Source organism: Chaetura pelagica, unplaced genomic scaffold (assembly GCF_000747805.2).
Source record: "Chaetura pelagica isolate M959 unplaced genomic scaffold, ChaPel_1.0 scaffold273, whole genome shotgun sequence".
Taxonomy (NCBI): domain Eukaryota; kingdom Metazoa; phylum Chordata; class Aves; order Apodiformes; family Apodidae; genus Chaetura; species Chaetura pelagica.
Genome location: NW_009952828.1, coordinates 659 through 12,512, shown reverse-complemented (window position 1 = coordinate 12,512; position 11,854 = coordinate 659). Strand labels below are relative to the sequence as shown.

Genomic DNA, 11,854 nt, shown 5'->3' with positions numbered 1-11,854 from the left:
AACATGCTTCTTTTCCTCTCTCCAGCAAGCTGCTGCTGCCATCTCTTGCTCGAGCCCAACAAGGCAGCACAGGGAGCTGCTGTGCCCAGATCTCAGGAGCTGCAGCTGGTGGGTGCCAGGGGACTGGGTGGCCTCAGGACCAAACCCTCCCCAGAGCATCACCCTCCTGCTGCTGCTGCTGGGCTGCCCAACCCCTTGGAGGGCAGAAGCACAGCAAACAGGACCACACTGTGCTCCAGGTGCTCACATATGGGGAGAGCTGCAGCAGAACAGCCCAGTCCTGGACTTTCTCTGACTTCCCAACGGGGGGTTATGGTCTTTAAGGTCCCAACCCAAACCATTCTGTGATAAATTTCCTTCTGAAATGCTGCTGTAAGCACCAGCCTCCCCCTCGAGTGAGGGTCCCTGTGCCCCATCCCTGCTGAGCCCTGGGTAGCTTGGACTGGGCACAGGGCAGGGGACATCCCCAGGTTTCTAAGGGACTTGAGAAATCAACACCTGACATCACTCCTGTCCTGAGCTCACTGCAAATCCTCCTGGCTCTAATTCACACAAGAGAGCTGGAGCCTCATGCTCTCCAGCAGTGACTTGGAGCAGCTGGGGAACATTTCCATCACCTAATGAACCTGGATGGACCCAAAGGTGCAGGAACAGGCTGGGTCAGGCACCCAGCAGTACAGCTGTGTGGTCCCCTGCAGCACAGTCCCCATCTCCCCCTCCTGGCCAAGTGCTCCTGCCACCAGCTCTGCCCAACAGTGGGAACTTGGGCAGGGAAACTTGTCAAGGCAGGATAGAAATGAATCTGCTGGGGTTAAGTTTTACAGCTCCCAGTTCTGGCCTGGGTTTTGGCCTGCTGGTCCCAGTCCCAGCCAGGTGTGTTGGAGCAGCTGGAGGTGGGGAGGGCAGTGATGGTCACAAGAGCTTGTGCTGCTCTCTGCTTGGGCTGAAAAATGTCCCCAGCTCCAACAATGCTTCATCTCTGTCCAGCTCTTCTCTGCTGTTCCAGAAGGATCACCTCTCCACTGCCCTGGCTGAGCCTCAGAAGGAGCTGCCTCAGACCCTACCTTAGAGTTTGACATAGAGGAGCCAAGGAGCAAAAACCTGCCCTGAGCCCTGTGCAGCAGCACCAGCAGAGCTGTCTGCTTGCCCAAGGAAGACTGGTGGACAACCATGGCATTCTCAAGCCTCTCTTGGCTCCTGGGTGTCTGCACAAAACCTCAGCTGGTCCTGGCACTGCCCAGGCACCACAGGACCACATAAGCACAAGGCTCAGCTGGGCAGCATCACCCATCACGGGGCCACATTCCTGGGTGTCACCATGAGGAGACCCACTAGGAGACCCCAGAAATCTGTTCTCCCACCCATGCACCTGCACACTAGGACAGAACATATGGGGATGTCTGTGTGCAAGGGCTCTACTGCCACAAACACCAGGGATATCAGGCACAGGGATGAATGAATGTTGGAAGGGGATTTTGTTTAACTCCTTTTCCCCAGGGGATGTTTTCCCATCCATGGGGCAGTCACTGCCCGTGCCAGAGGGTGTGGGGGCTAAGGCAGAAAGCAAGACCCTGCTTCTCCTGCAGCAGCTTTCACTCCACGTTTGCTCAACCTGGACTTCCTAAAAGCCTTTCAGACTGCCAGACTTTGGGCAGGTTTACCAAGATTTTACCATCCTCAGATCAAAGCCAGGCTCCTGCAGCACCTTCTCCTTTCCTGATCTGCCTTATTCTACGTTGCGCCAGGTCTGGTGGGGATGCAACCTTGGACCATCTCCAAAGGCCCCACCAAGCTGGTCACGAGCTGGGTCACAGCCAACATTAGGGGTACACAGGAGCAGCACTTGCTTCCTTACATCCCCTTACATCTGTCCCTTGCATCCCCTTCAGTTTTTCACAGCTGTTTTTCACAGCTTCACCCACTGATTTCCTTCTCCAGCACTGACAGAGTCAAGAGCAGGCCTTTGAAGATTGCTTTAGCTGGAAGGGAAAATTGCAATTATTTCTATAACCTTGATAACACTTCTTCCATCAATTTAAAAAAGTAAGGTTTTTTCCTACCCTGTGCTTCATGTCTAGTTTTCCTTCTCTCTTCTAAGCATTTCCCCCCTTTTCTTCATTCTGTGCCTTGCCACTGAAACACTGGGTGCTAGGAGGGATGAAAGCAAGACCCCAAAACTGCCTTTTCTTCATTTCCAATTTTGTTAACATGGAAATGTAAAAAACAAGCTTCTCTGGGCTTTTTTTCCCCCTTCACAAAAGGCACTACTGCAAGAGAAACCTAACTCTGAGCAGCTGTGCTTCCAGGCTGCTCAGCACCACCAGGTGTTTCCTACCTATGCAAGCAGATGGACAACCATGGTTCCTCTGAGGCTTTTGTCTCCTATCTGCTTTTCTCCCTCTTTCTCATCAGTATCATGTGTTTCTTCCAACTTTTAGACTCCTCAGTCCCACTGGAGTTGTCCCATGTGTTTTGGCTCTTCCTCTGTAGACATTTTCCCTGTGTATCATCAGTAGCCTGGTATGAACTTAGCTGCAGATCTCTTTTTCTAGGCCTTTCCTCCTCAGTTCTCAGTCACACTCTGGTATCTCTTCTCATGCTTAAATTGCCACAGCTGCTTACAGACATAGTCTCTCAGAAACCATCTGATCTCCCCTGAGCCCCTCCTGGCACCCCCTCACACCACCCTTGCCACCCAGACACGTCTTGCTCTTCAGCATCACCCGTGGAAAATCACACTGGTCACACTTGGTGATGCCATGAGGAGCCACAAGCTGAACTCAGCACCCTTTTGCCCCTAAAACAGGGGATGCTCCCTCAGGGGGAGGGAGAACTCTTTAAAAAAAAGATCAACTTTGTAATTTCTAACTCTTGCATGGCTTCAGGGTCTTGTCCATCACAATATTCGGGTTAAGAAGGGACCTGCCCTTCCCTGATGTGCATCAGCATCGTTTTACAAGCCCTTCCCCGGGCCCTGGGGCTGGCAGCAGCCAGCACACCCCATGCAGCAGGTGCTTCCTGGCACACGGGCCTTTGCCCAGCTCTCCCAGGACTCAGGCTGGCCGGGCTGGCACTGCCAAAGGTTTGTCTCCTGTGAAGCAGGTTTGGGATAATCTTCAGGATATGCAGCTTCATAGAAGGTCTGAGATGTCAGATGTTAGGGAAAGGTGTGATATTTTCCTGAGCATTGACATACTCAGGTGGAAAGGACTGGGCACACTGCAGCGGCACCTCCCTGTTGTGATGCATCTGGTGTTCTCTGTCCCAAAGGGTCCAGGTGATGAGTTGGTGACACCCAAGCCGCCTGTGATCAAGGGGACCCCCTGTTTTGGCTGCAAGCATGGAGGAAAAGCAGGGCTGGGGCTCCTCGTTGCTGCCTCCCCATCCAGCAACATGACAGGCCTCAGAAAACACAACTGTCAATGTGACAAGACAGTTGGAAATCAGCTGCCAGGCTGTGATACTGCCCAGACCCTCTTGTGCTCTCTGGCAGCATTTCCAGCCATGGTCACAGGCTCAGGTGACAGAAAGGAGACCTTATCAATGTATACAAGTATCTCCAACTTTTAGACTCCTCAGTCCCACTGGAGTTGTCCCATGTGTTTTGGCTCTTCCTCTGTAGACATTTTCCCTGTGTATCATCAGTAGCCTGGTATGAACTTAGCTGCAGATCTCTTTTTCTAGGCCTTTCCTCCTCAGTTCTCAGTCACACTCTGGTATCTCTTCTCATGCTTAAATTGCCACAGCTGCTTACAGACATAGTCTCTCAGAAACCATCTGATCTCCCCTGAGCCCCTCCTGGCACCCCCTCACACCACCCTTGCCACCCAGACACGTCTTGCTCTTCAGCATCACCCGTGGAAAATCACACTGGTCACACTTGGTGATGCCATGAGGAGCCACAAGCTGAACTCAGCACCCTTTTGCCCCTAAAACAGGGGATGCTCCCTCAGGGGGAGGGAGAACTCTTTAAAAAAAAGATCAACTTTGTAATTTCTAACTCTTGCATGGCTTCAGGGTCTTGTCCATCACAATATTCGGGTTAAGAAGGGACCTGCCCTTCCCTGATGTGCATCAGCATCGTTTTACAAGCCCTTCCCCGGGCCCTGGGGCTGGCAGCAGCCAGCACACCCCATGCAGCAGGTGCTTCCTGGCACACGGGCCTTTGCCCAGCTCTCCCAGGACTCAGGCTGGCCGGGCTGGCACTGCCAAAGGTTTGTCTCCTGTGAAGCAGGTTTGGGATAATCTTCAGGATATGCAGCTTCATAGAAGGTCTGAGATGTCAGATGTTAGGGAAAGGTGTGATATTTTCCTGAGCATTGACATACTCAGGTGGAAAGGACTGGGCACACTGCAGCGGCACCTCCCTGTTGTGATGCATCTGGTGTTCTCTGTCCCAAAAGGTCCAGGTGATGAGTTGGTGACACCCAAGCCGCCTGTGATCAAGGGGACCCCCTGTTTTGGCTGCAAGCATGGAGGAAAAGCAGGGCTGGGGCTCCTCGTTGCTGCCTCCCCATCCAGCAACATGACAGGCCTCAGAAAACACAACTGTCAATGTGACAAGACAGTTGGAAATCAGCTGCCAGGCTGTGATACTGCCCAGACCCTCTTGTGCTCTCTGGCAGCATTTCCAGCCATGGTCACAGGCTCAGGTGACAGAAAGGAGACCTTATCAATGTATACAAGTATCTAAAGGGTGGGTGCAAGAAAGATGGAGACAGACTCTCCTCAGTAATGCCCAGTAGCAGAACCAGGGGCAAGAAGCACAAGCTGGAACACAGGAAGTTCCATTTAAACATAAGAAAAAACTTACAATGAGGGTGACAAGGCACTGGGACAGGCTGCCCAGGGAGCTGTGGAGTCTCCATCTCTGGAGATATTCAAGACCCACCTGGATATAGTCCTGGGTAAAGAGCTCTAGGTGATCCTGCTTCAGTAGGAGAGTTGGACTAGATGATCTGGAGAGGTCCCTTCCAACTCCAGCAGTTCTGTGATTCTGTGAGAGATCCTGGCTGCCCACACAGGGCCACCAGCAGCGTGGGGAGGCCAGGTCACCCAGGGGCAGTGGGAGGCAAAAGCTGCTGCCCTGTGCACTGCTGCAGGGTGCCATCCTCACAGCAGGGCAGGGCAGCTGTGACAGCCCCATGACAGTCTGCCCACGTCTGGGGTGCCCACATCTGGGGTGCCCATACCTGGGGTGCCCATACTTGGGGTGCCCACAGGTGGCCAAAACCCCCCACATGCTGAGCAACCCCAGTGAGCCTCAGGAGAAGCTGCCTCAGCCCCTAACTTAGAGTCAGGCACAGAGGAGCCCAGGAACAGAAACCTGTCCTGAGGCAACAGCACAGGCAGAGCTGTCTGTTCTCCCAAGGGACACCACTGGATGACCACAGCTCCCAAAAGCTCCTTGTGGCTCCTGGGAGTCCACACACAGCCCCAGTGCAGCTCTTTTGGCAAAGGTGCCTTCCTGCCCCAGTGCTCTCTGGGGAGCAGCCCCAGGGCAATGGGCTGTGGGGGGCTCAGCTGCTCCCTCCCCCTTATCTCCACGGTGCCCACATAGGCTCCACTCCCTGCAGCCCACTCGGTCCCTCCAGTGCTCCCTCTCTCCCTACTCCTCCTTTCCCCTCACTCCCCCAAGTGCCCAGCAGGTTCTGCTCCCCCAGGCCACCCTCCCCTGGGTGCTGCCAGAGCTACCAGGCAGGGGCTCTGGGGGCTGAACAAGGAAGCACTGGTCACTGCCTGGGGGCAGGGGTCAGCAGGGGCTGGAGGGGGCTGGTCAGCCCCAGCATGGCCTGGATCTCCCCCAGAAAGTTGCACTGTTCCCCCTGCAAGGGGAATGGCAGGACATGGACACTGTAACCCATCCCTGCACAGCCTGGAGCAGCTCCAGGGTCTCCAGCAGAGCCTGTCCCTGGTCCCACTGCCCAGGCCCCCACCTGACACCCACTCAGTATGGAATGGCCCAGGGCATGGGCACAGCAGGATGAGGGAAACAGTCCTGCCCGGGGCCCTGGGGGATGGGGCACATTGCTGGGCACCCATATCTATGGGCACCCATCCCTAGGGATGCTGGACCCCCATGGGCACCCAAATTCACAAACACTCAAACCCATGACCACCTAAACCTATGAAAAACCAAAACGATGAACACCCGAGATCATGGGCATCCGTTCCTAGGGAATGGTAACTCCCATGGGCACCCAAATCCATGGGCACCCATCCCTAGCAATGCACCCAAACCCACAAACACCCATCACAGCCACTGTCATCATCTTCGCTGCAGTGTCTGCAAGTTTTATTCCATCAGACTCTGGTTCCTTCAGGAACAACCAGGCAGCTGTCAAAAAATGGGAGACAAGCCCCAAGACCCCTCATCTCGTGTTTCTCTGCCTGAGGTAGCTGAGGTTTACAAAAGGAGAGTTCCTTCAACACTCCAGGGTGTTTTTAAATAGAATTTACCTTGCTGAGACTTGTTTTCCCCACAATAAACCGTGCATTTGTAAATTCTAATTGGGGATTGGCTGCTGTTATTGGAAATAGTACTGAGCAAGTTACTCACTCAAAAAGTCAGTGCCGAAGTGACTGCTCCTCTGTGAGAGGCGAGCGCCACGTGCGGACCTCTCGGCAGATCCTGACAAGCTAAATACACTCCAAAAAGGAGATATAATAGGTCGCAGATCGCAACACCAACCCCAACCACTCAATGGGGCTGTGAATATGATGTGGTGCCCCTGAACCCTTCCACTGCCACAGTCACACTTGTGCAGTGTGTGTCACTGGGAGTGCCACGTTTCAGGCATGAGGCTGGGTTTGTTCTCCTGAGCTGATAACCAAGAGACACCCGAGTTGCTGGAAGCTCCTTTGGAGAGAGGTGGTGGCTGAAGGGCTGCAGGAAGGCCCGGGGAGAGGGAGGTGAGAGTGGTGGCCGTGACTTCAACTGTCCCTGTGCAGCAGCAGTGAGCAGCAGAGGGAGCAAGGGGGAGCTTTGCTGGAGGGCTGGGGCTTGTTTTTGCATTCTGTGGGGATACAAGACTGATCTGTGCACTTCCTTGAAGTGTTACTTAGTCTTGTTATCTTATGTGGAAGGAGAAGACAGGCTGTTCTCCACAGCTGCATTTAGGTCGTTTGTTTTACATGATGACTGAGCAACTCTGAGTCTCACCAACAAAAGCAATCTCCTGGCAGTCATTCTCAAAGCAGGGTTAGAATTTGTTTGCTTTGTTCAGTGTCATATTCCTCGTTTTCCAAAGTTCTTGGCAGTTCTTGGCCCTTAGGAAGGGATGTGAAGGACACGTGTGGCGAGTGGCTTTGTGCTCCCTCTGGGCGCAGTAACGAGGAGATAACCCAGGTTTATTAACACAGTGGCTGGACATGAGGAATTCCCTGGTAGTTCATGGCTCTGAGGGAACTGGGTGTCTATGGGATGTAATTCAAAGAGCAGAATCTCTTTGGTATAGATGCATTCCAGGCCAATCCGTTCTTTCCAACAGGCTCAGGAAGAAACTCCACATCCCAGCAGGTGCCCGGGTGCCCAGAGGAGAACAAGGACATGGCCAGGCAGCGCCCAGGAGAACAAGCACTGCAGACCTGCCTGTTCTCAACTTTCTGACAGGGAGATCCTTCCTGACTTCTGACAGCAGCAAGTCCATAGCATCATGGAATCACAGACTCATTTTGGCTGAATCAGACCTGTAAGATCATCAAGTGCAACCATTAACCCAGCACCTGCCAAGCCCCCACCAAACTGCCCCAGGTACCACATCGACACGTCTGTTAAATCCCCCAAGGGACAGTGTCTCAAACACAGAATTTCTTCTTCTCATCATCTGATAATGCAGCTGGTTTTGAGCAGGACATCTTTCATGAGAGATGTCTTGCAGCTTAAACCAAAAAGCTGCCCTGATAAGGGAACGAGAACTATTTTAATGAAGTGGATGTGATCCTTTGCTTGCAGCTCCTCTTCAGAATCCAAGAACCATCCAGGATGGGCTGCTGGGCCTCACAACAGCAACTTGTTGGCTCAGCGTGGGGTGAGAAGCTCCAAAAGGAAAGACAAGACCTGTTACCATCATCACTTATAGCTGGTGTGACCCATTTCCATTTATGTTTGATTTCCTTCCATGAAAACCTGTTGTTTGTAGGTGGGCTTGTGCTGCCACAGAACATGGTCTGGCTCCTTGTTCATTGGCTCCATGGGAGCAGGTCAGTGAATAATCACCATCAGCTGGAGCACTTGACATGCAGGCAGCACTTTGCTGCCTTCACAATTTCTGTGATGACAATGAGCATGACAACTGAGATCCCAAAGTAGAATTCAGTGACCCAATCTTGTCAAAGAAAAGCAAGTGTGTTGTCATTTTGTGTTGCCTTGCCACCTTGAGGATCTCACCTGAAAATCCGCCCCATGCCAAGTTTCCTCCTGTAACACACACTGTGCCCTGTGAATTTCCAGGGACTGAACCTGAGGTGGCTCCTTACAACCCTTTGTGGCCTGGCCTGGGCCTGGGCCTGGACCTGGACCTGGATGCCTGAGCATCTCCCTGCCGACTGAATTTCCTGCTCTGTGCACTTGGGTTTCTGGATGGCCTAGATGATCCCGACGAGTCCTCCAAGGAGCAGATCCAGCAGCATGGAGGAAGACCACTGGGGTCACCCCATCTGTCAGGCTGGAGACGTCCTCTGTGCAGGATGCACAGCATTTTATTAGTAACTTTTCAGATAGAGTAAGTTCTTCTAGCATAAGATGGGGGTGGGCTTTGCAAGCCTTTTCATTCTGTCTGGACTTTCTGTCTCTGGGGGTGGGGATTGTTATTCTTTTTCTGTACATTTCTTCTTTCTTTCCCTCCATTTGCCCCAAAAAACAGTACATGAAGTTAATGGACTGGAGTGAGATCCCTTAAATGTGCCCTGATAAGAGTTGTCCCATCACATCTCTCCAGCTGCAGAGTTTCCATTAACGAGGCCCAGTCGAGACAAATCCAGTCGTTCCGTTTGTTGGTTCCATTCTTGTGTGTTGGCTTCTCTGTTCAACACCTGAGGGACTCCACAGCTTGTGTGACTGAGAGTTCTTTTCTTTCTAGATGAGGTTGTTGCTACTTTGGGTGAGGGGACTTTTGGACAAGTTGTGGAATGCACTGAGCACAAGGAGCAAGTCTTTCTCCGCAGCCACAGGCCCTTGCTCTGGCTGATGCTCCCACCGCGCGGCTCGGGAAGCGCTTTCTGATGGCATCGGGTTCATCTTCACGTGGAGACCTTTTCTGATAAGGTTCCCACTGGTACCAGCAGTGTGGGGGATGGTAACTCCTCCAGATTCTTAGGTAAAACTCCTCCTTATTCTAAGCCCAGTGAAAAACCTGTCTTTCCAGGAGAGGCAGACACGTGGCTGTGAAAATAGTGAAAGAGGCTGATGGGGGCTGCGGGGCAGCCCTTGCACAATTACAAGCCCTGCACTATTCACATGCCCTGGACCCCAGCAGCACTGAGTGAGGACACAAAGCCACCTTCCTGGGCTCTGGCTTTCAGGTTCCTGTGAGGTGGTTTTAGGAGCACACGCCGTGTGGAGTGACACAACTGCCTGCTGCAGCTCCTGAGTTCTCTGCTCCTGCAGCCGCTGTGTCCAGATGCTCGACTGGTTCGAGCGCCGTGGCCACGTCTGCTCTGTTGTGGAGCTGCTGGGGCTCAGCACCTTGGACTTTATCAAAGAGAATGGCTTCCTGGCCTTCAGGCTGGGCCACATCAGACAGATGGCCTATCAGATCTGCAAGGCTGTGAACTGTATCTTTCCTTGCTGCTTGGTTTGTGTCATCTTCTCTCTGGCATTTGCTAACAAGTGTTGGTATCTTGCAGTTTTGCACATCAACAAGTTGACACACACAGACCTGAAGCCAGAAAACCTTTTACTGGTGCCATCTGACTACGCAGTGGAGCACAGCCCCAGCCTGGGAAGTTGCTGCCCTCTTCCCCACCTCCCCTCAGCCATCCTCTGGCTTTTTTTGGGCACTGCATCCCATTGCTTCATTGCAGGAGTGTGAGGAGCACAGACCCAAACGTCCAGACGTCAAGGTTGGGGACTTTGGGAGCACCACACATGATCATGAACATCACAGCATGGTGGTGACCACAAGACCCTACAGAGCTCCTGAGGCCTAGGCCAGTAGGACTCTTGGACACAGCTTTGGCCCAAGATTCCTGGTGGCTATTGAAGGGTGATGCAGAAGCCTGGCACATCTTCCTTGAGCTGTTGACCTGTTTGCAGCCTGGTATAAACGTGACCCTTCTGGGTCTTTTCACAGCCCTGGGATGGTCACAGCCCTGTGATGTCTGGAGAATAGGATGTATTCTCCTGGAGTACTGCCTTGGATCCCCAGGCTTTCTGGTAGGCAACTGGGAACCAGCCAGCCTGGCATGAAGGGTGACCCTGTTCACATTTGTAATTTACAAGCCACACTAGTAACAGATGGAGCTTCGTCTGTCAGCAGCAGCAAATACTGCTCAACTACCCAAACTCTGTCAACTTGACAGCACTGCTGAAACTTGACACTTATGAACCAGGAACAAAAAAAATATATAAGGCCTGGTCAAGGGAAAAAACCTCCAGTAGATTGTATCTTATTCCAGGAAAGAGATGACTGCAGCCTCTCCTTTTTGCTTCATCTGAAATGGATCACTGGTTGCAGGGCACAGTCAAACCTGAAGTAAGGTCAATGTGTGGCTCTTGGTAACTTCCTCTGACAATGAACAACAAGGTCCATCTTGATTCCCCTGCAGGCCCGTGGAGACAAAGAACACCTGCCCATGATGGAGCGAATCCTGGGGCCTTTGCCAAGACACATGATCAAGACCAGCAGGTAATTCCATTTCTCTGTACCTGGACTGGTAAGAGTTTAATGGAAATCCTTTCAGATTTGGTGTAATGGCAAATTAAAAACACAAGTTTCATCCATTCACATTCACCCTTTTGCTCTATTTCACAAGCTGGCCACTCTTGTGGAATCTTCCCAGCTCAGTTCCCGAGGTGTGGACCAACAGGCTGATAAACCACCCCTAGTGCAGGGACCAAACAGCACCTTTGAGTATCACACCCTGGTCTGTTTGGTTTCTGAAACGCAGGTGTTTCCACCAGGGCCAGCTGGATTGGGACGAACACAGCTCTGCTGGGAGACACCTCTCTGGAGCTGTAAGGCCCTGAAGGTCAGAGGAAGAGGGAAAAGGCTGGTGGGGAGAGACCTTTACGTGCAGCCACACCATTCCCAAAACATCTTCTGTTCTGTTCTTCACAGAGGCATTCCTGACCAGCAGTGATGCTGAGCATGAGAACCTGTTTGACCTGATGGAAAAGATGCTCCAGCCCGACCTGGCAGAGCACGTCACCCTGGAAGAGGCCCTGAAACATCCTTTCTTCTTCCCACTGAGATGGGAAAAACTGGCGCTGCCTCCTCCAGCAGCTGGCACAGGTGTCAGCCCCCCAGAGAAGTGTAGGAAGTGTTAAGTGTTTGTTGGATAGAGTTCCTCTGTAAATGCCCCCTTTTGTGTTGTGACTGTTTGTTCAGTGCAGCTGTTGGAATAAAACTGAAGCCAGAAGAAGATTCTGATGAACTTGGTTGTGTTTCTCTGTAGGTGAAGATCTCAGCAGAGTGGCCCTCTGAGCAGGGCAGGGGTGTCCCAGGACTCTGTCCTCCTGCTGAGTGGTCTCCACAGTTGGAATCCCAACACCTGTAACACACAAAGCATTGCCCTGTCACGATGAGCTGAATGACTGGATCACTGCTCACCCCCCTACACCTCCAGCTGCTCCACTGCTCTGGGTCTTGGGAATCAGTAGCTTAGGTGTGAACACTTAAATACTCTGACCCCA

At 52.5% G+C, this 11,854-nt stretch overlaps 2 protein-coding genes across 2 annotated transcripts in view; one reads left to right on the top strand and one right to left on the bottom strand.

Moving 5' to 3' along the window:
• The window catches only part of FOXO6 (forkhead box O6), a 153,212-nt gene extending 144,806 nt beyond the window's left edge, over positions 1–8,406 (bottom strand). Inside the window, exon 1 of the mRNA XM_009995160.1 lies at positions 8,390–8,406. Coding sequence (XP_009993462.1) covers positions 8,390–8,406 — 17 coding nt within the window. The remainder of the gene's footprint in view (positions 1–8,389) is intronic.
• Positions 8,407–8,590: 184 nt separating this feature from the next.
• LOC104386541 (dual specificity protein kinase CLK1-like) lies at positions 8,591–11,474 on the top strand (the record flags this gene model as incomplete). The annotated part of the gene is given in 11 exon segments (XM_009995159.1): positions 8,591–8,690; positions 9,081–9,147; positions 9,366–9,482; positions 9,608–9,774; positions 9,847–9,938; positions 10,021–10,153; positions 10,293–10,375; positions 10,768–10,847; positions 11,101–11,168; positions 11,171–11,190; positions 11,282–11,474. Coding segments are annotated over 11 exon segments (1,120 nt in total), but the record flags the coding sequence as incomplete, so codon positions are not given.
• Between the last annotated feature and the right edge of the window lie 380 nt (positions 11,475–11,854).